This window comes from Rhipicephalus microplus, chromosome 3, assembly GCF_043290135.1.
Source record: "Rhipicephalus microplus isolate Deutch F79 chromosome 3, USDA_Rmic, whole genome shotgun sequence".
NCBI lineage: Eukaryota > Metazoa > Arthropoda > Arachnida > Ixodida > Ixodidae > Rhipicephalus > Rhipicephalus microplus.
The window spans coordinates 218,476,462-218,500,062 of NC_134702.1; the positions used below are offsets into that span (position 1 = coordinate 218,476,462).

Below are 23,601 nucleotides of genomic sequence, written 5' to 3' on the forward strand. Positions count from 1 at the left end.
TACCCACCTTCGAATATATCAAACGTCGCGCGAATTGGAATGTGCGCTTAAGCACTCCCCCCAACGATCTTTGCGGCAGCGGAGCTCCGCGCGGGAGTTATAAGGTGTGTTTTGGCACTCGCAGCGTCCGACAACCTCCACCCAGCACAACGCCTCTGCCGAAACCTGATATACACGAAAAAAGACAAGGTCGAGAGGGCTCGGACTGCACAATCTCTAACTTGTGGAACGGCTTTTTTGTTTTTGTTTCTCTGCTCTCTCTTATGCTTTCTCTGCTCGGAGAGCAGGAACGAAGGAGCCGACGTCCTCCTCCTTTCGCCTTTTTTTGTTGTTGTGGCTGTTTTGCGAGTTTTGACTAGCCAACTACAGTTCGCCTTTTGCTGTTGTCCTCGCAGGTGGCCATCGAAGTTGTGCGCAATCCCCTCGTGAGTGCTTTGTTGCTTCCCCTGTCCTGTCGCTTACATACCACCGCATGTCCAGCATTTCTTGTTTGCATGCGTGGTGTGCAAAGCTACTGAGGACTCCTTGAATTGTCGACTTCTTGTGTAGCTATGGCCAGCGTCAAGAAACGCAAGACCCTTGACTTTGCGACAAAGTTGAATGCTATTCAGCGTGTTGAGGCAGGTGAGAAATCTTTGACCGTGGCAGATGACTTCTGGATACTTTGGAGCACTTTGAGTACCTTGTTAAAAAACAAGACCAACATCAAGGCAAAGGCGGCGGAGCAGCGAACGTCGGGAGCCTGTCATGTGCGCACTTCTGCCCACAGGAATGTACAAAAGGTATTCCATGTCAGGTTTTTAGAAGTGCGCGAAATAATAATCCGGTGGACGGCCTGATGCTGATCGCCAAGGCCTAATGGTATGCTGCTGCACTCGGCGAGACAACTTCGCCGACAACAGCGGTTGGCTTCATCGATTTAAGCAGCACTACAACATCGTTGGCAAACCGATTCTGATGAAAGTGAAGCTGTCAGCAGCCAGGACATCCAGGAGTGGAAGACGAAAGAGTGGCCGGAAATCTCTGTGAAGTTTTCTCCCGTGGAAATATTCAAAGCCTGGCCAGACGTGAAGACTGACACGGTGGTCAACTGCTTCCGCAAGGCAGGCTTCGAGACGGTGGAACTTGCCGAAACCAGTGAAGACAAGGACGATGAGAGCATAGGTGATGCGTTTCGCGAGTTGTCATCCCGCTTCCCAGCCGCAGTTCCACACGAAGTGTCTGCAGACGACTTCGTGGAACTGCGGCTGGGAAGCGGGATGACAACTCGCGAAACGCATCACCTATGCTCTCATCGTCCTTGTCTTCACTGGTTTCGGCAAGTTCCACCGTCTCGAAGCCTGCCTTGACTTCGTGGAAGTGGACTGCAATGTCCAGACCAACAGCTCATGTGACGAGGAGGATCGTCCAGACGAGGCGCTAGCTACACACATGTACTCCCCCGCTGAAGTGACGGCAGCGTTCGGCATCATTTGCCATTGTATCGGCCACATAGAGGGAACCGGGCTGTCGCACCTGGACAGTCTTGATAAAATCGAGACTAGCGTCCTCAACATTTCAAAAATAAAAAAGCTGGCCAAGATTAGCAAAAATTTTTCATGCAAATAAATCGTTCTGTCTCGGCCTGTGTGCGGAATCAGCTGTCATTCTTGAATGTGCCTGTTGAAGGTGATGATCTGCTACAGGTAGGCTCTCGGGGCCTCTATTTTTTTTTTAAATCAAATTTTTTATATATCGAACTAATTCGCAATCCTATTTGAGTTCGATCTATCCGTGTTCGACTGTAGCAACAAACTGCAATGTCATACGATGTAAAGGTAGCAGCTGCATCTTTTGGATCTGACCACGCATAACTCTACAAAATGCTGGTATAAGAACACGGCCGCTTCAGGAAGCGAAACAGCCTTTGTGCTGTCATCTCAATGCAAAGTAAGCAGACAGAGTACAGCATGTACCATGGCAATAAATATTTTGGAGGTCACGAGAGCGCCCGATGAACAGAACCACGGCGCTTTCTCCGGGCTACCGAAGTAACTCGAGAGTGTGCGCTATGCATTCACATCCTTTTCACAATGTTCAAAATGTGCCTGTGACCTCCCAGAACGATAAAGCCAATGCAGTCTAGTTGAAAGCTTGAACGCTTTGGAATGCTGTGTTATTTAAGTTCATTCACTCTTTTCATGCTGCATTGAAGTAAGTTCACTTGCAAAAAGCATTGGTAGCATCTTTATCCTCCAATTATAAGTTTTTGTCCAACAAGGAAGAAAGATGCTGTCTTGCAATGCCTGAGTAGTCTTCCAGATTTCCCATTAGTTTTGTTAACAGGATGTACTGACAATCCATTCACAGGGCAAAAACTTTACAAAAACATCACTGCCCTCAACTATGCATACTTTATTAGGTTGCCATATCTTACAAATTGAGAAGCTTGCTTGCACCGCAAGAAAAGAACTTACAAGCTCTTAAGCATTGTCAAAAAAACACATTCTAATAAGAAAACTACATTTCAGCAACAAAAATGCTGTGCGACAATTGATCAGCCAGGGAGGCAGACATTGCAGTGCAAAGGTTAAATAAGGCACGATAATCTCAGGCAAGTTAGTATTCTCAGTGAGGCTGCCACCTTTGTGAGACATTCCAGTATTCAGAATATGGTGCATTGAAGACTGCTGATGTGCAGACAGTTAACCAATGCACGCTAAAAGCAGAGTTATATGGTACCTTGCAAAAGTGTTGCACATTGAAAAACAAAAAAGAAATGGAAGTATAAATTGCGAAATGTACTCAACAAAGGAGCTGACAGCTAGTAGACACTGAATCACAAAAAAGTAGACACAGAAGGCCTTATGGAGGGAAAGACCTGCTGAGTAGCGTTCACTGCTATACTGTTCACGTCTTCTATAGCAATAGCAATCAAATAAACACTCTCGATGAGTTTTTGCCACCATCAGGACCGCTCCTGCCACCGTCATGTCCAATATAAAGTCCAAATTAATAACCTTCTCCCACGTATTATATGTTCTACATGCGGGTAAAGCTAGCAGGCGCGATGAACACCACTGAAGCATGGATCAAACAAGCCAGCCCATCTACAGCATTTAGAGGGCGTATGCGATAACATACCCTGGCGTGTTAGACCTGCCTTCGAATGCTGCTCAAGCGGAGAGGAAATGCCCCGCCAGTCTTAAATGAGCATGAAGGGACGTGAAAAGGGGTGACAGGGGGTTGTGCTTGAGCAAAAATTGTCAACTTTGATTCTAAGGGACCAGTCGCAATCACTGGAATGCACGCTCTCTCGCGGCAGGCACCAGCAGACGGCGTGTACACTCATCAGTGTGTTGTGCTCTCAACGCAAAGGGACTATGGGAAAAGTACAGCTCTCCGTAGAATGGCCTTATTCCAGTGTTTTCCAGTGGTTACACCAGTGTTTTTGAAGTTTCGCTCTATTAGATCCAAAACAGTTAGTGGCCAAGCTTAACTTGTATAACATTATAATTTGCTCCTACTGCATTCATTGCGCCGCCCTCGCGGTAAAGCTCATTTCTTTCCAGGCATTCTGTCACAGCACCCACCTGTGTGCGTTTACCTACCTTGTCCGAGTAAATGGCCAGTGGCCGCTGGGGGTTGAAGAGGAGTAGACCCGAGCCTGCATAAGTGTGCACAAGTCCCGAGGCAAAGCGCTCTCGCAAGACGTGCACCATGCCAGCCTCGTTGAGCTGCCGCAGCTGGCCGAGGTCCTCCACAAAGTCCAGCTCGGGAGGATTCGCCTGCATTCCAGAAAAAAAAAAAGGACATTGTAACTCAACACATTGCTGCTGGTCCATTCAGTTCCGAGTACACTCATTTACTATCCACCTGCCCAACCAAATAAACTGTACCACAAAACCAACTGCATTTTGAAGCCTGTGTAGCAACTCCAAATTACAGCAAGGAGATCATCCAAACGCTTCTTCAGCCACATAGCATCAAGTTAAAGCACTAATTAAGGTAGGCTCTGGAGAACTCGGCAGTAAGTTCATCTCCACTTCCTTAATATCACCATCACCTCAAGGCTTAAGTGCACAGTATATTATAGTGTGAACAGTATCCCCATACTTATTGTTATTCCAAATCTGTATCACAGGCACTCATCACAGGCCAACACATCGAGCCACTCATCTTGCGAACAATTAGACACACACACTAAAGACTGAAGGGGCACTTTTTAAACTCAGGTCAAAGTAACCATTACAAAGAAGCACAAAAGCATAATCTCAATGCGATCATCATTCTTAGAAGCTGTTTTATTGTGACATCAATTATCAGAACATCAGAAGTGAGAACTTGCCATCATAGTTAGTGTTTGTGTCATGGACCATACAAGATCCAAGTGCTTTAAGACGCTATCAAATTCCGACTGTTTATAAACACTTTTTTGAAAAAAAACATCTAAGAAAGTGAAAGTCGCACATCCCCTTTTGAGCAGTGATATTTACATAGAACACTTTAAGTGCATTTTCACAGTGTCAGCATGTGGTGGTTGTGGGCGCACTTTCTTTTTCCTTCTAGCATCAGAAGATCAGTAGCAGTGCATACCTTTTCAACGTCGTCCTCGTCCACCAGCACCACTTCACCTGTGGCATCCAGGCGAACACGCACTTTCCCTTCCTCTTCAACTGGCAAGGGTGCAGTGCCAGCATCATTTCTGCTCACCAACGATGCACCGGTGTAGCCACCCTTGAACAGCACCCACACCTTCTCCGACTTCATCCAGAGTCGCTCTGCAGCTATCTCCTCGTCTGTCTTGGCCTGGAAATGTCGCGAACTACATGCAACCACACGACTGACATGTGCACCCTACAGCACAATAGGAGTCTGTGCATGAGAAACCTGATGGAAGAATTGTGGCTGAAAACAACGGCTTGCCTATCGGTTTCCTTATAACTTTTCCCCATTGCTTACCGCCTTTATGGTTAAAGGTGTTTGGTACGGTTTCTGCGTTGCTATTTTTCATTTGCTTCAGAATGTGCCAATTATATACTGCAGACATGGAAGTGATAGGAGGCCATGCTATAAAATTAGGGGTCTTATGCACGTAAGAAACCAATCCACTTGTGCTTCCCTGGAACTCAAGCCATTTAACATTTCCTGTACACATTTCGCACAAATGCAACAATGCTGTATGTGTGCGAGAAATCACGTCATACCATCATGATAAATGAGCCTGGAAGCACCGGATGGGCCTACAAACTGCGCATGATCCACGTTCGCCCTGTTACAAGTCTCATCAAGTTTGCTGATGAGTTAGAGCTGTCACACCACACATTCATCCTGTTACTAGGTCAGGCAAGTGCAAGTTTATTTTTATGCAGCAGTTCATTTTCTTGTAATGGGAGGAGTGAACTATACGGGACTGATCTCATGTGCACACTGTAAGCCTGTCTGTTTGTGATAAACTGAAAATAAAGCACAGTGAACAAAGAAAATGAAGCAGGAAATCCAGCTAAAAAGTGGCCCGTTGCAATACATTATGCACTAGCCAGAAATGCACCATATCCTAGCACAGCCTTGCCATATGAATGGGTCAGCCTGCTCGGCTCAGGTTAGATGGCCACTGGTTAGTGACAACGCTCTTACAGTGGTGCGGCAGCTCACGAGTGTTGTGGCCTGGCCACGTATTTAAATTTTAGAATGTGATATTCACACAAAGCCCGTAAAAGAAAAGTTCACAAGTGAGATTTCCTGGGATACCTTAGAATGTCAGTGCCTTGCACATGGTTTCATGGAAATGATACGGCAGGAGCAGCAGTGTCACCAGCAGGCCTTGTGAAGAGCAGCACCCACTAGCCACACAGTAATACTTCTTTACTGCTGAATTGATGCTGATTAAAATTTGTAAATGTAAGTGCCACAGTATGTAATGTAGGACAATGTGTATATAGTTGACCTCTTTATAAGAGGCATGCTCCATGCATTAATTCTTGTTGTTTATATGAGATGTCACTTATAAGCAGAGTACTACATATGCATTTTCTTATTAACGCATTTTACTGTAGGCACATTGGTGTCTCTTATAGCCATTTCTCTATTATAGCAGTGTTTCTTATAAAGCGTGTTGACTTTAGTCAGACACTCATCAGTGAGATTAGAAATGGTGCTCGCTATGAACGCCTCTTCCAATGCACCTTCATCGCGAACTGTGAGCAGTGTGCAAGCCCAGTGCAAGTTCTTCATGTGCAGGGTGAACAGATGCCTTTTAAAGCATGGTAGAATGAAAAGACTTGTGTCACATGCCCTAACCTGTTGATGAAAAGGCAGTGTTGCTGCTGAAGTACTCCTTGAAATTAAATTTAGTTAGGTAACAGAGGTCAGGGGCAGCAACAATAACAAGGGTATTCACTAATGTGGTCTTAAAGCACAGGTCGGATGCGAGGTTCTTGAAATTGTGCCCAAATAACACTTCGAAGTTTTCTTCTAATATCCTCAAGTGCACTTGAGAAGTGTACTTCGATGCTGTTAATCTTTATACGTGCGCACTGTAGCTCTCGATACATTGCGTGTCAGCAGGAAAGCCGACCTCACCCCGAGCGCCTTGTGTCGGCGACTGCCCGTCCGGGACAGGGTCCGGTTGCTTCCTACCCCGAGGGTGACCCCCTGCAGGGGCGCCCCGGGTCCGGCCACGCGGGCCACGATCTCGCACAGTTCGGGTAGCGGTTGAACCTTGAGCAGAACTCGGTCGCCGGACGAACGCACCATCTCGATGACCTCCTCGCGCGACCGGTCGTCCACGCTGACGCCGTTCACCTCGAGCAGCCGGTCGCCCGGTAGCAGGCCCGTCGCACTGCCACCACTGCCTGCGGCCGGCAGCGTGCTCGGCTCGGCGAACATGAGCGTGCGGCGACGCTCCTCGCCGGCGGCCAGGCCGTCCGAGAGGGCCGAGCGCCGCAGCGAGAAGCCGAAGTCGCCCGAGGGTTGCCGCGTGACGCTCAGCACGCGCGGCTGCGGACACCGGGCCGCCGTGCGGATCGGCGGAAGCGGCCAGTTGCGCGCCGTCTGTCCTGCACCCGCGGTTGCCGAAGCCCTTCGTATGGCCGCGAAGCGCTGCTGCAGTTCGCCGTACTCGGCCTCTGGCGGCGGGTGCCCGTTTCGAACCGCCATCTTGAAAGCGTCGACCAGAGGTTGAGCAGTCAAACTCGTCGACCGTGGCGCGGGCCTGTCCGGGGGCTTCGACTTGGGCACGCTAAGTGTCCGGGCCACCGCGGGCTTCTTGGGGGGCACCGGCGGGGGCCTCCTATTGTGGCCATCTTGCTGCACGGGGGAGGAAGATGTGGAGTCATGGGGAAGAGTACCGCCGCCACCGCTGTGGTCCGAGAAGTCCTCCTCTTCGGCGAGCGGCGAGACGAGCCCGCTGCCCGGCGCTGGGATCGGGCCGGAGATGACGAGGTTCCGTCGGCGGACCTCGCTGCCGGACAGCTTGCCCGAGGACTTCTTGTCGTCGCCGCCGCCTCCGCGTCGCTTGGACTTGTCCTCTTTGTCTTTGGCCTTCTTCCAGGGAAACATGGCTGCTCCTCTTCAGCGGGGCACCACGTTGCCTCCGTGATTACGTCAGAAGAGGGAAACCGGGGTTACCTGAAAGATCAGTAAAATCTTGTGAAGCTTACCTAGTAGGCTGCGGGACTAAGTGATCTAGACTAAAATAATGAAGAGAAAATTTTTGAGGCCTCGTTTCTTCGTTTGACACGTCAATATAATATGGATCCTCTGCTGGTTTTCATTAACGCTGTGCCTAAATTGAAAAAGTAATCGGATCACGTCATCTCCATTCCACATTTCACAAATTTTCATTTCACGAAGGCAGCCACTTTCGCTTCTCTGTCAAAGCTGGCGACACTCGTAGCGATAAGTGTTGGGATTGCTCGTTGCCCTAGAGTTTCTTTTCAGAAAGCTACCTTTACAAAGTACACACAGCAAAATCACATATGGGGACCAGAGTGTAAGCTAAGTAACTTTCCTTCATCCCGCAATCCTTCATTATTATTTTTTTTTGTAGCCGTGACACCGGTGACTCATAAGTGAAGCATCGAAAAATTCACGTGGAGTGTGCAAGACTAAATGAGCCAGAACAAATATAAGGTCCGTTTGATTCACCTGCGCAATTGGAACCGGCTCACGGCTGTGCACGCGAAGTTAAGAAATTGTGTAGCGTGAGGTCAGCAGTGCAGACACAGCGCGACACGCAAAACGAATGACGATGTGCCGACACGGTGCGGGCCTTATTTATGTTCGCTCTATTTGCTCCATTCACCTAACACTGAACGATGGCGAACCGCACATGCGTACTGTTTATGAGGCGCAAACATCTTGGCAAAACACACCGCGTTTAGAGACGGGTACGGCGCCGACGTCTAATTGCTGCACCATCTGCTCAGCTGCAGGCGCGGCGGCCCCAGCCCGGCACCAACAGCGTAGGAGGTGCAGTCTCACCTATTGACGCGATATGGGTACAGTCTCACCCATTGACGCGATAGGGAAGGTGCGCAAAGTCAGACATTGACATCATAGGGAGGGGGTGCGCTGCGACGAACCTTTCTTCGCCGTGAAGGGGAAACCTGCGCACGCCTACGGTCACTACAGATCTTGTGTGACGTCAATGCAACTTTAGTCGCCCTTTCTAGCTCCGACAGTTCTGTACGCGCTTGCAATGGGCTTCGGTCGGGAGAATGAGTATTTAGGTACACATTGGACATGAACTAAAATATGTTCCAAAAGCTTTCTGTGTGCGACCGTTCGTCTGGAGTGTCTTAAGCATACAGAGGAGACCCACAAGAGGCTCGTTTTAGCCTCGAAGTTTGGTAGCAACACCCCTTAATACATACTGCACTTGTCTCGATTTCCCATTTACGATGTGCGCTGCAAACGGTAACTTCTCGAACCGTCGTTTTTGTTTTTCTTGCAAGCAACTGATTGCAGCGCAAATTTGACACAGTGACAGTAGAAGCCCAGGTGAAAAAATGTGTAACTGTTAATGAGTTGGACCCAACCGGTTCGGGGCCAACAGCGACCAGTCGGTTCCCCTCTGGTTCCAGTTGTAGGCCGGTAGGACTCAGTTGTGATCAGGAGGCTCGCATCTATTTCCAGTAGGCCGCCAGCTAGGTGCAGCTGGCTCCCATCCGGTCCCTACTGGGGATCAACTGGGAGTAGCTGGGCCTCGACTGAACCATTTGTTCCAAATGTGGTCTGAGGCTACACGAAGGGCGGGTGTCTTGAGTGTGTTTTCTTTTGTCCTTGTGGCAAGTGCGCTCCGCAATCAGTTGTTTCTAACAATTAACAAAGAAGTCTACTTTGCGACTCTCGGTAGGGGAAAGACGCGAGGCCCAGATAAGCCGAGCTGATATGACCACTGGCTCACCACACGTAGACACACGTTAGAGGAGAGGAGCCACCGAATTGGTGATGTTGGTGATGACAAGAAGAGATGGAGACACGATATCGGTAGCGATACGCGGCCAGAAACGCACAGCGTAGCTTTGACACATAAAAGCGGTCGAAGCGAAAGCCGGCGCGCGAGGCCGCACGAGGAAACCTAAGAGCAGTTTGCGAACGCACACCGAAACAAAAACCAGACAAGAGAAGCCTGCTGCGCGGTGTACACGGGAGACCCCACAGGTTAAGCCAATCAACATTCCTTAGCCTCGCATTGTCTCGACGAATGTGTCGGCGTTCAATGCCACCGAGCCAGCCTTTCCACCGTCGCAATAACAGTTTCGACGAGATGCGGCACGGACAAAAGGGAGCCGCAAAACAACGAGCGATGACAGGAGGGCCGTCAACGACGCAAGACAGGCGTCGCGTTCCGACACACTCTTTCCTCACGGCCGCAATGCGCAGGGTGCACGGGCTGATGACGGCTCGCACGGGGGGCCCTCCAGAGTACGCAAGGGCTGAATGCGTTTCGAAACGTCAGTTTCCGACGTGAATCCTTCGATCCATGCATCGAGCACAGGATTTTAAAACGCCGGTTGATGGAACAGGGCCACATGAGTAGATATGTTGAAAGAACACCTACTAAAAGACACGAGTTCAGCGCAGACGAATCTGCATACTTGTAAAATTCACAAAAACAAGAACAAAAGAGAACACTCCATACATATCGTATTGATATCAGGTTTTCAGCCATCGCATATCCGGTACGAATTTGGGTGCCAGAACTGTTTAATAACGCGAGGGCACCGGATTCACGGCAATATGCTAATATTTTCACTTTTTTTTTCTTTTTTTGGGTTTTAAGTTTCCCAAGGTGTGTATCTCATGGTGCAGGTTATATGCGAGGGCGAGCTATACGGGACGATATACGGTATCGGTGTAAACAGCACCGCTACATCTTCATACGCAGCTGTGCGCGCACGCGGACATTGCGCGCCGGAAGTCAGCCTTGGCCCTCATCTTGGTGTTACATTTTCAGAAGTATCACAATCAGCGAGCTTCTCGGGATGATGTAGGCAGCGGGGACGGCATACTTTTTAAGGGGCGAAGCTCCTTATAGCGGCACCCGTTCGTCCCTCGTAGTCATAGTAGTAGTGTGTAACCAGCCACATTTTGACCTCCAAGGTGGTGCCGATGGGAGATTTTTTCTGTGCGTTGTTGAACAATAAAAAATTCGCAGCGTGCACGTTAACTGAAAGCTGAATTCTCCTGTCTCTCATTCCCCATTAGCAGCCATTGGCATGTACATTGAGCACTATCTGACAGGAAATGGTTGCTACGTTACACTCGCGGGGCGCAACCTCCTTGGTTTTAGAAAGGTTTAGCAAGCGTTAGGCCGCAGTGCAATGAATACAGTGAACTAGTATATACCATGAACTCGAGGTGGTTAAAGCTGGGAAGTAGACCCGAAGCGCAAGCCGTAAGAAAGTGTGCGTGTGCCACCTTTCGTTCAGTCCTTGGAATGTCCGCTGGATGGCGGTGCTTCTATATGAGGAATATATGATGAAGAGATGCGAGATGGTGGTACTTGGGGTGTTGAATAGATGAACGAACGGACACACAGACAGATGCATGGACGGACGCACGGATGGCTGCACGGACGGATGGACGCATGGACGGATGCAGAAGCGGATGCATGGACGAACGCAGGGACGGACGCACAGATGGACGTGCGGACGGGCGGATGGACGCAGGGGCGGCCACACAGACGGACGCAAGGACGGACGGATGCTTCGCCCCACTCTCCATCATTCCCTCCGTGGATATGCTGCCAATTTTTTTCCTTACGTTAGACTTTGCTGACTGTCCCAAGCATTGCGGAGAACAGCCACGTTCTTCCGTCATCAGGCCGACAATGCGTAAAACAAAAGGAAAGAACGGCGACCCTACACAACGTGCATGACGACGACGAATAACGGGAGTTAGCACACCATGGCAAGCGATATTTACTCGCTCCTTGGCACGTCCTCGCTCTCTCTCCCAAATGCAAGCAGTAAAGTATACTTCCGCGAGGAAAAGCCAGGTTGTTGAGGTGTTTAGAAGTGTATAGCCGATGCTCGACACATGGAGTGTTCCCGCAACATTTGTTCGATGTGGCCGCATATGTTCATATGCATTGACGTTAAAGCATTGTGTTCAAAAAAAGTTCGATATGAAGGATAATTCGATCTACCCGATTTCGAAATCGTGCGGCTTGAGTGTGTCACATTATGCGTAATTAGGACGAGTTAATGTTTCACCTGCAGGGAGCTGTCTATTTCCACTTCTACTTCTTTCTTGAGTTTTTCCGCATTTAAATTACGGAGAAAAGATGTTAAAGGGGCCCTGCAACACTTTTTGAGCATTGTCAGAAAACGCTGCCGATCGGTAGCAGAGGCTCCCGACAACACGCGAGCCAAGTATCATAGCGCAGCACGCGGTCTGGAAACCACAATAAATTCTCAAAATAAGCGGAGAATGACTTTTTCTTTTGTCGATAAATAACGGAAGACGCCCAAAAATCACTCGTAGGAAGCCCATCTATCAGCCATTCACTGATTTGAACATGGCGCGCTCGCTCGTAACAGAGATCGACGCGGGAGGCCGGCACTTGTTCACGCGTACGTGCGCGATCTCACTGAAGGAGGCGCACATTCGAAGAAAAAAAAAAAGTGCTCAAGGTCACAAAGCGCGGGTGACGTGTTTTTTTTTTTTTTGCTCCTGTTACTTGTTTGTGCTGAACGTGTATAGCAGACCCAAAGCCAGACACCGCTTTAGCACGTTACTGCGAGAGGCACGCGAGGCAGCTGCCGACGGGCCCTTGCTCATCGCGGGCGACTTCAACGCGCCCCACGCGGCGTGGGGGTACGGCTACGAAACGCCAAAAGGTAAGCGCCTTTGGGACGATGCGCAGAATGAGGGCCTCGAGCTCATCACAGACCCTTCCGCGCCTACGCGCAGGGGCAACAGCGTATGTGCAGACACCTCACCCGACCTCACATTTACCAAGAACGTTGCTAGCGCGCGATGGCACAATACACAGGAGGACCTGGGTAGCGATCACTCAGTGATCGAGATCCAGGTCGACGCTGAACCTCACCACCGCGTTCATCGGGAAGGTACCAAGGGCAAGAACCTACGGCTGGTGGATTGGGACGCGTTTCGCAAAGTCCGGAAAGAGCAGAATCGTGGCAATGCGGCTATTGAGGATATAGATAGCTGGACTGCGACGCTCAAGGGGAATTTAGAAACGGCGACGTGGGAGGTTCCGCCAGAAGCACAGCTCGAAGTGGTAGACAGCAAACTCCTACACATGTGGGAAGCCAAGCGCAGCCTGCAAGACAGGTGGAAGCGTTAACGCCACAATCGAACGCTGCGCAGACGCATAGCACGGCTAAGCAGGGACATGGAAGAGCACGCGTTACAGGTATGCAAAACTCAATGGGAAGAGATCTGCAATGGGATGGAGAACCAGCTGGGACGGGCCAAGACGTGGTATCTCCTCCGGCCCCTCTTGGATCCAGAGGAGACGAAAACATCGCACGCACATAAGCTTAACAAGTTGCTGCACGACTACAAAGGCACCCACGCGGACTTTCTAGATGACGTGCGAAGCCGTTACTTTCAGTCACGTAGCCCCCTCGCGCACTCGGCATACGCCTGGGAGGGTGAGGGTAACGCGGAGCTAGACGAGGACTTCAGCGTTGCAGAGGTGAGGGCGGTGCTGCACAGGCTCAACACAAAGTCGGCGCCAGGCCCGGACGGGATAACCAACAAAGCGCTACGTAACTTGGACGATGAGTCGATAGAACAACTGACGGCTTACATGAACGAGTGCTGGAATGCGGGCGCTATACCGAACTCGTGGAAAACGGCGCGCATAATTATGATCCCCAAACCGGGCAAACGAGTACAGATTGACAACCTTCGACCGATATCCCTGACGTCCTGCGTTGGTAAGGTCATGGAACATGTGGTTCTCGCTCGCCTTACCAACTACCTCGAGGACCGAAACATGCTCCCACACACGATGCTGGGGTTCCGTCGTAACCTTTCCACGCAGGACGTTATGCTTCAACTCAAGCACGATATCGTAGACAATCCCACACGATCCACCAAAGCGATACTCGGGCTCGACCTCAAAAAGGCGTTCGACAACGTTAGCCATGCTGCGATACTTGAAAGTATACGAGCGTTGGGACTTGGCGAGAAAACGTACCACTACGTACGGGATTTTCTTACGGGCCGCCGGGCCCGATTAGCGATCGGCGAACTAGAATCGCAGGACATATACATGGGTTGTACGGGCACGCCGCAGGGCTCCGTAATCTCTTTAACCTCGTGCTTGTCGGATTACTACGAAAACTCGCTGAGATAGAAGGCCTCCACCATAGCTTGTACGCCGATGATATCACCCTCTGGGTTGCTGAGGGAAATGACGGCCACGTAGAGCAAACGCTGCAGGAAGCCGTCGACGTGGTGCAGGACTACCTTCGCGACACTGGCCTCGAATGTTCCGCAGCTAAATCGGAGCTCCTGCTCTATAGACCATCGCGCAGGGGCCGTAAACCCAAGAACGCCGATTCCGCATTCGAGTGCGCATATAGAGAAATTAATGTACGCACATCAGACGGCGCTGTCATCCCACAAGTTAACACCATTAGGGTACTGGGCTTGCGCCTGTCCGCCAACGGCCACAACGGCGAAACCGTTCGCAGACTAGAGGGCGCGGTCAATGAAACAATCCGGTTGCTGAAACGAATAACAAATCGGCATAGCGGAATGAAGGAAAGCAACACCATTCGCCTGGTACATGCTTTCGCTATGAACCATATAACGTACGTCGCCTCCTACCTCAAGTGGCAGGCGACTGAACGCACCAAACTAGATTGTCTCATCCGCAAGGCGTACAAACGCGCAATCGGATTACCGGCCAATACCAGCACGGAAAAATTTCTCGAGCTGGGGTTGCACAATACTCTGGATGAGATAATCGAAGCACACAACATCGCCCAGTACGAACGTCTGGCGAAGACCAGAACTGGTCGACACATCCTCGAGACACTGGGTATCAACTACCATACGCAGCGCGGCGAAAAGGTCGGGATACCCAGACGTATTCACGAGCGCATCGTCGTTATGCCGTTGCCTAAGAACATGCACCCGACACATCACATCGCGCGCAACAGGCGCGCCCAAGACCTTGAAAAGAAATTCGGCAATAGCAAAGACACAGTTTACGTGGACGCGGCCCGTTACGACTGCCACCGCGGCTTCGCGGTCGCGATCACGGATCATGTAGGAACTTGCGTCACGAGTGCGACGATAGGCACGGAAGACACGGAGGCGGCCGAAGAAGCTGCCATAGCCCTCGCGATAGCCACCACGGACGCCGAGGTGATAATAGGCGACTCGCAGGCGGCGATACGCTACTACGCCAGCGGCCGGATCTCCCGCGAAGCGGCCCGCATTCTCCAAATTCACGAACGCAACATCTGCCGCAAAAACGACAGTTTCCTCGTATGGACCCCCGCCCACACGGACCCTCCGCTTGCGGGCAACGCGACTGCCCACGCCGCGGCTCGAGGGCTTACACGCCGAGCTGCGACGCCTGCCGACAGTCCCGATGTCTCGCACACTTCGACAGCGATGCGGGAATGGACGTGGGGGGAACGCATGACCACTTTCAGAGACATCACGCAACACTACAGACTGAACAGATGCAAATATCCACCACCCCACGCCAAACTAAACAAGAAACAGCAGGTTGCCTGGAGACAACTACAGACACACACGTACACGAATCCTAGGATCCTTCGCCTCTGCTACCCAGGCATTTATACGTCCGACGCGTGTAAGGCGTGCGGAGCCAGAGCGACGCTGCAGCACATGCTGTGGAAGTGTACCGGGCAGCAGTCCCCTACGAACCCGGTAGACATGGCAGTCTCGAACCGCGAGGCGCGATGGGAGGCGGCTCTGCTCAGCCACGACCTTGCTAATCAACTGTGGGCCGTGCGGCAAGCCCAGGATGCCGCCCGGGTCCAAGGACTCGAGGCCGTCACCTAGGCCGGGGTGCTTGTAGCCCCACCCCGCTCAATGACGCCGGACATGTTCAATAAAGTTTTTACTCACTCACTCCCTCCTGTTACTTATTTTTGCGTACCTTCCAGCGCTTTAGCCGGGACGAGAGAAGAGCGAATGCAATTACAACATGCGACAAATCTTTGTAACTCCACTCGCACTGGACGTATTCCTAAAGTTTTTTTGCGGCGTTGAGTTTGTAAGGCAATAATCTCTTCCAGTGAATTCATTTCACGGTTACTTGAAAAAGTGTTTCAGGGCTTCTTTAAGCTGCCGTTGGTTACATGGTCAGGTGCTACTAAGTGGTAATGAGATACAAGAAGTCGAGTTTGTATAATTTTCGATCTGACTGATTCGTGGCCCTTCACGTCCGATAGGAACGAGAAGGCGTGCTGCTGTGCACACGACAACCCCCCCCCCCCCCCACCTCCACCTTACCATCCTCGGTTCAGATAATGTGCGCTCAAAACCAAGCATGGAGTGCACCTCATTCATTTAGCTCCAACGCGACCACGAATTGCGGCTAGAATCCTAGACCACGTGCTCTAACCGCCGAGAGCCAAAACGAGGGGCACGGACGAAAGCATATGTGCACTCTCACACAGTTTAAAACTTTCCGTAAGCGGTACCCGAACAACCACGGCAACTGAAAGGGGTGAAGACGTAATTAAGAAGCACAGCCTGGCAGCTTTTAAGCCTCCCCTCCGCCTCACCCCTGCGATTCAATAAAGCTGCCACTCTCACACACACACACTCACACACACAAACAATCCCTAAGTCACTCACTCACCCACTCACTAAATCACTCACGTACTCACGTACTGCCACACACACTCACTCGCTCACTCGATGGGAGTGTACACTGCCGTCACATAAGCAAAGGCAATAAATAAAGCGACACTTGTGTCCCTTTCCAGGTGATGCTTATGCGACAAATAACTTGTGATTAATACCACATTCCTAATACGCAGTGCAGTCAATAGCAGGGCGTAATTCAGAGTTTATGGGCGTCGATTAAGGCGAAGCCGGACTACCCGTGAAAAGGCTAGAAGAAAACGGAATACTATCATACAGGCGTTCGTAGCACAAACGCTTTACGCGAAAATCAACAGCAACCTCTCAGAAGAGAAAGCCTCCCTAATTCTTTTGTGCCCGACATTCGAACCCGAGGTCATTGTCTTTCCGTGGCGGTTCCTCAACCATCTCCGCTCAGCGGGACACGAGACCGCAGCGCCAGAGCGAACTGATCGACAAGTCAAAGCCCACTGACCACAAGTATATAAGATATGCGGGATCAGAAAAGCCGCACGCGCGTGCAAAACAAAGTTGGAGAGTCAATTCGTCGCACACGACAAAGGCCACCACGTTGTAGTTCCCAAAAACCGCCTCGGCGAATCAGTTGTTACACGGTACTTGGCTGCATGCTGAACAGAAAAAAACGAGAGTTCCATTCGTGCCACGGCAACCACATTTCGATGAAGAAAAAAATAAAAATGACAAAGAAAAAAAATAACAAAGAAGAAAAAGAAAGACAACGAAGAACACGGAATGGTAGAAGTGAAATATAGCATAGAATGAAGCAAAAAGAAAAATAATAAGAACATTCCTAAAGCAGGTTGGTGGGCTAGTTGGTTTGCATGCATGAATTGAGAATAAGCATGACACACGAGGATGTAGAAGAAAACTGGTAAAGGCACGGCGGAAGAAGCTGAAAAAAAAAACAAAAAGGAAGATGAAGAATTTCATTCATCAAATTGTAAAAACGTTATGTAGCAACCATAGGAAGGCAATAATTGTGGAACTCACTCAGACTCCGTCAAGAAATATACTTTGTGTTCTGGGTTCACTTGAACTCAGACCCATCACTTTTTTTTTTTTGAGCCGGACTCGAACTCACGAAAACTTTCTTCAACCAGATTCACTCGTACCCAAACTCACCCAAATATTACTGACCCGGACTCCAACTCAGACTCACGGCACGGTCTGAGTCTGAGTGAGTTGACTAATGAGTGACTTCACGGACCTGTGATAGCAATATGATATACAGAAGCAGGTAGCACAGCTCCAGGCTGCAGTACTAATTAAATGAGAACAAATGAAGCAAAATCACTCGCGAACATAAAAGTATAGGTCTCGAAGAAGTAATTACACTTGAACACAAACGAACTAAAAAAAAGCATCTTCTGAATTGAAGAATATCTGAAGAAACATCTGAAAAAAATGTATTGAATTATATGCGACGAAAATTTAAGCGAATACAAGGTGTCAGGTCAATACAACCAAAAAAAAATGCAGCAAACGCGCACATATCATAGCATGTACGAACGTAGACAAATAGTTGACCTCATCAATTAAATACTGTTACACTAAATACTTTCATAAGCTAACTGATTAATATTTCTGAAAAAAATATAATGCCCAAATAAGAAGTTCCGTTTTAAAGGGTTCACAATGAACAGTTCTGATGGAGGTCCAATATTGACGAGTTCCAAATGGAGGTTTCTTTATAATCAATGTATACAGTGCGATTGAATGCAGGTCAAAGGCGCAGCCAGCAATTTTTGAGAGCGTGGAGGGGTTCAATCATATTTTATGTATGTTCATGCGTGCGTTCTTACGTGTTCACGTGCGCTTGTATGCAACGTTTCTAGAACGTAGTTCTAGAAACGTTGCTTGTATGTGTGCACTGAAACAAAACTGGAAAAGTTTGGTAGGGTTGACCCCCCCCCCCCCTCCGGCTACGCCCCTGTTTCAGTTTTAAAAACCTAGGCAGTCAATGTCACCCGGAGCACTTCAATACGGAGTCTGTCGCAGGATGTGACGCTTTCGCACGTTAAACGTTATGGAACAACTAAAACAAGCATACCCACAAGATGATGTCTCGAAAGGCTTTCTGTATCGAAAGCGAAAACAATACATGTTTTAGTCAGCAGAACGCGCAGGCCAACCGCGAACAAGGATGGTAAACAACGGTGCACCGTTGTTTACCATCTGTCTGGGTTTGACTGTCTAGGTTTTTAAAACTGAAACAGGGGCGTAGCCGGGGGGGGGGGGGGGGGAGGAGGGGGGTTCAACCCTACCAAACTTTTCCAGTTTTGTTTCAGTGCACACACACAAGCAAAGTTTCTAGAACTAGGTTCTAGAAACGTTGCATACAAGCGCACGTGAACACGTGCCAATAATTGAAAAAAAAAAACAATACCGCCTGCCTGTCCGGTCATCGCGGAGAACAGACTGAGTGACAGGTGACATCTCGAGCGAAACACGACAGTAACTTGTTGGGGGCAGGAACCCCGTACAGTGCGCGAGAATTCAAAATAGCTCCATCGATATGGACTGCACATACATGCGACGGCTAGCAGTCGTTCAATGACTTGCTTCATTGCATCTACGCGTGTATGATATATATTATACCGACGCAAGCCCCGCTCCGAGATTGAACGGGGGCCCCATTTTTCAACGGTGCTTCCAAACAAGACTGCAGCCACTCGAGCGAAGAGGATGACGCCGCGATAAACACAGTATTGCATACACAAACACACGTGGAAGAGCCCTCAACTACACATGGCTGCCAGAAGAGAAAGAGATTCCGAAACAGACGCGTCGAAATTTACGTGCCTTGCCTACCAGAAATGCCAAAACATGCACTCACGTTGTGTGTATACAGTGTATATAAAAAGCGACATAACCGTGCCACTCCAGGCTTCGCGGTGTAGAAATAGCGCAGCCCCTTTTTTGCAAACGCGGGCAAAGTGCCAAAGCACGTCGTACACGGTGCAATACCGCCCTGTTGCTGTGGGATAAAACAAAAACGGTATAGTACACAACTCAGCTTCATTGCTCTTGCCGCCAAAGGACGCAAGAGATGGCGTTCCGTATATGCCCATTCGATCAGTACCACATACTACGTGGAAACAACGCAAAAGGGGCACTAAGTAAAGGCCCAAAAAGCGGTATACGATGGAAAAGATTTTTGTTAACTAAGTGAAGGTAACACTCGACACGTATTACGCTGCACAACGTGTGCGTTACCCCTACGTATATTCATGTTTTCGGGCCATTTTCACGCGGTATCATGCACCACCTGGCCATTCAAGAAACCCTTTTGCAATTCATTACCACAATGCCGTTCTACGGAAAAACTTATGCCCACTGTATTATATTTCATACATGAAATATAATGCCTCAAAGAAAGGTGAGAAGCTTTAAGTTTTATCGAAAAGCAGCTATCGCACATTTACCACGTTATTTAAGTTACACAGAGTTATATATTGAACTCTTTCGTTACCAAGCCTATTCAAATCGATCACCGGAGATCGACGCTTTGAATCGTCGATTTTGGCATGCTAAATTTGTTTCTAATAGTTAGTCTAGCCATTCAACTTTCAGAATGAATTCGAATTTGCCCGTTTGGGCACCATAGTGATTTTTGACAGCCCTTTGCGCGAACCAATGTCCGTGTATTACTGGACAGGTGCACTAGTCTGGCGAACTTGCAAAAGTGCGTGCCCCTCATGATTATGCAACAGTAACATCGAAGTTCTGCAATAAAAAGAACCTTTGCAAGCAAAATATCAGATCAAAAGGTCAGCTTCGCAGTTTCACAGTGTTGCGAATTGCCAGAAATTTCTGCCAGCTATTCAAAAGAGAAGTGTTGCTAGCAGTAAGAAAAAATTTATTCCACAAAAAAGTATTTCCAAAGGTCCGTCGCAAGTTAAAAGTATTGAGGTGGCCTTCTCAGCCAGTTTCCAGCAGCTTTGCTTTTGCTTGTACCGTTATATCAGACATAGGGTCGCATCTATAGCGTCACTAGTCGCTCCTATATGGCGCCATCGTCGCGGTGCGCATCAGCCCTGCAAAACACGCGCACTGCTCGAAACTATTTTGCAATACCAGCTAAACTAAGGGAGGACGAGCTTAGAGTTCGAGGATGACCCCACCTCAGCTTCAGGTTTTATGGCGACGATGTTTTGCCCCAGCCTTGGATATCCGCGTTCATGCGTTTATATTGTTAATGGCCTCACGTTGTCTCCTCTGCCGCAAGTGCATGGCTACTGACCTTTGTGCACAATCTTATAGCTACTCTCGTTACGTGCGAGGTCTACACGTCACTGGGGCGCGGTGTGCTGGCATCGGCTGCAGAGCTTCTCCTCACAAGAAGGCCACCGGGCCTTATTCTGGCCGTAACTACGGAGAAGCGTGAAACAATTTAGAGCTGCGCGCGATTATTTTTTGTGATGCGATGTGCAAAATGCTCAGAAATATGCTTGGATGCATATGCGATATATTGGAACGCCAACCAAAGCGGAGTGAGGTGGTTCATGAAAAAAGGTGACGGTAGAGTAGACGAAATAGCGAAGTTTCTTAGACATCTGATTTATTTATAGAGGGATCATTCACATAAAGGGCATAGTTCTATATTGAAACATTTGCAGACTCTTACCGCAAGAAAACTAAAATTTACTGAGAAAAGTGCACGAGTGCACTTGTGTTTCACGAAAAACCAGGCAATGCTTCACCGCATGCGACGAGCAATCAATCGACACCTCGGTTCTGATTTTCTTTGTCTATGTAAACAGAAAGATTTTGTAGAAGCACTTTTTATTCTTTATACTGCTTCTGGGTGACTTATGAAAATGTATATTCTGAATATTCTTTCTTCTGAATATTTTTGCAAATATAGTGCTTTTATTGCACATGTTTACTAGCTGGCAACCAAATATTTGACACTTTTCACATTTATATTCATTCCAAAATGTTTTTGTTGCTACACAACATATATATTGTGGAAAGAACATTTCGTTGTGCAAAATTTGCTCTGCTGCAATGCGTGCTAGAGTGCTTTTCAAATTGGAAAAAGAGATCGCCCCAAGATATATGAAAAACAACCATTTTCGCGCGGCATACTGATTTTAAAGGAAGAAATGAAGAAAAAAGTAAACAGCACAACTGTCTCTACAATGCGAAAACTCTACGGACGAAAAAGAGGACATGAATTCAAGGTGTGGGGCACCCAAGCCTTGGTTCACAAGGGAAGGGAAAAGGGGGTATTTGAAGAGATAAAAGAGGGAAGTTCACGGACGGGGCCCCGATCAGCAAGCGGTCGTCCAAGAGAAGACATCGCGGACGGGTCAACCATCAGCCGTTGAATCCACTAATCTCCTACTTTGGACCAACTACTATAGCCACGATTTGGCCCAAGTATTTCGTACGCATTCTCTGTAATTTCGTCTTGATTTCCTATTATTCTGTTATGTTCTTCACTCATACTATCCAAAATACTGTTGTGACATACGTTATTATTGTGTACCATCAAGTTGCTTGAAACTTTTATTCCAAAGTAATCAACAAAAATTTCTAGTTTGAATTTTACTAAAAGACTATCACGATTACGGCAAAATGTGATTAGCAGTCTATATACGAAAGATCTGGTAACGTCCGTGGCTTGGTATATATAGTTACCTAGTTAAAAAGGCCAAGAAAGCTTCAGTGGTATGTATAGGCAAACACCACAAGCTTTCCTATAGCTGCTGGCTAGTATAGGGAACCGCAATGGCAGTAATATAAACTCTAAACAAGTAAGTACATGCGTCTACTTACTATTCACTAGCTTTTTCTTTAAGAGCGTTCGTATATATTATAACTGCACTCATACTGTACTGCTACAGAGTACGATGTATTGTACAGTTTGTGTTATTACTGTTTACTACGAATGCAATGCCATGTTGTTCACATGAGATTGAATGGCTGACATGCCCCCCCACATCCCACTTTATAATGCCGAAAGGCAACGAGAGCAAAAATGAATGCAATGAAATATTATGACGAAATAAATAGGAGCGAGCGTAAAAAGCAATTACTAAAAATAATTTTCTCAAACGTACAGCTGTCAGATACAGCGGACGTTTAAAATGTGAACGATCACAGCAAATTACAGTAAGTTAATTGGCATAGTGTTGTCTGCAAGCTTGCCAGGCGAATTCACTTAGACTGCAATGCGGGTTACCAGTGCATGGTTCTATATGCAGAATCGAGTTCGCAGGAAAAAAAATACTCTTACAGTACTCGCTTTAGTAAAAAAAAAAAACGCAGTTTCACGAAGTGCAGAAAAGAATCTACAGCCTGACACTTGTAGCTCATAAACCTTGACATCCGCGCACTGGACTTGCCCTATACCAGGGTAAATGTGACAGTATTTATTTATTTATTTATTTATATAACTGCCGATCACTCAAATAGATTCCTTCAACTTCCAATCAGCTGTACTCAATTCACCATTGAATGCCCTCGCCACGCAATCACCGTATTTGAGGCCTCAGCAGATGTAGATAGCTGTTAAAATGCCACGACAGTATATTATTAGCACTATCATCCTGTCCATTTTGATAACGTAAACCGCTGCGCAGTATACTGAATTCGTGAATAGCTGAACGCCCGTGTTCTCAGATTTGGGTGCACGTTAAAGAACCCCAGGTGGTCGAAATTCTGAAGCACTCCACTACGGCGTGTCTCATAATCATATGGTGGTTCTGGGACGTTACCCCACATACCAATAAAATCAACCTCGTGAACAGCAGCACAGCGTCAGGCCAGCCTATATAGCCATGCACAGCTGCGCAGAAGCTTTCCTGCACCTCGCGAGAATGAAAGGGAGGGGGGCGGGGCGATGCAGCTGTGAAAGCACGTCACAGTTGTGATGAGTAAAAATTTGCGCAATGCTCATTCCAGAACTCAGGACAGGCTGCCCGGACCACTTCCCTCGAGTCCGCACATTCGCACCTCTATCTTCTTCTTTAAGCGAATCCATATCAAATAATTAGCTGAACTTTCTGTCCTAAAATTACAGGAGGTTCTCGGTGGTGAAGTAGAGCGGGAGTGGGGGGAAGGCGCATATCAGAGCAAGAAGACAACCAATATGTGCGATTCTGCAAGAAACACGTGAAAAACAACGTAGCTTTAACAACGACGGAAACGAATCGCATACAGACACGTGCACAATTGTTCATCCGTTTCAAAGCTGGACTGTTTTTATTCAGTAATTCAGTAGCTTCATACCCTGATGTCAATATTGTTTCGCAC

At 48.3% G+C, this 23,601-nt stretch overlaps 1 protein-coding gene across 2 annotated transcripts in view; it reads right to left on the reverse strand.

Moving 5' to 3' along the window:
• LOC119170200 (unconventional myosin-XVIIIa-like) overlaps positions 1-23,601 on the reverse strand; it is a 309,197-nt gene that overhangs the window by 233,909 nt on the left and 51,687 nt on the right. For both annotated transcript variants that reach the window (XM_075890718.1, XM_075890717.1), the window contains exons 2-4: positions 6,562-7,608; positions 4,576-4,788; positions 3,591-3,767 (exon numbers count right to left, since the gene is read on the reverse strand). In XM_075890718.1, coding sequence (XP_075746833.1) covers positions 3,591-3,767; positions 4,576-4,788; positions 6,562-7,539 — 1,368 coding nt within the window. In that variant the 5' untranslated portion in view covers positions 7,540-7,608. The remainder of the gene's footprint in view (positions 1-3,590; positions 3,768-4,575; positions 4,789-6,561; positions 7,609-23,601) is intronic.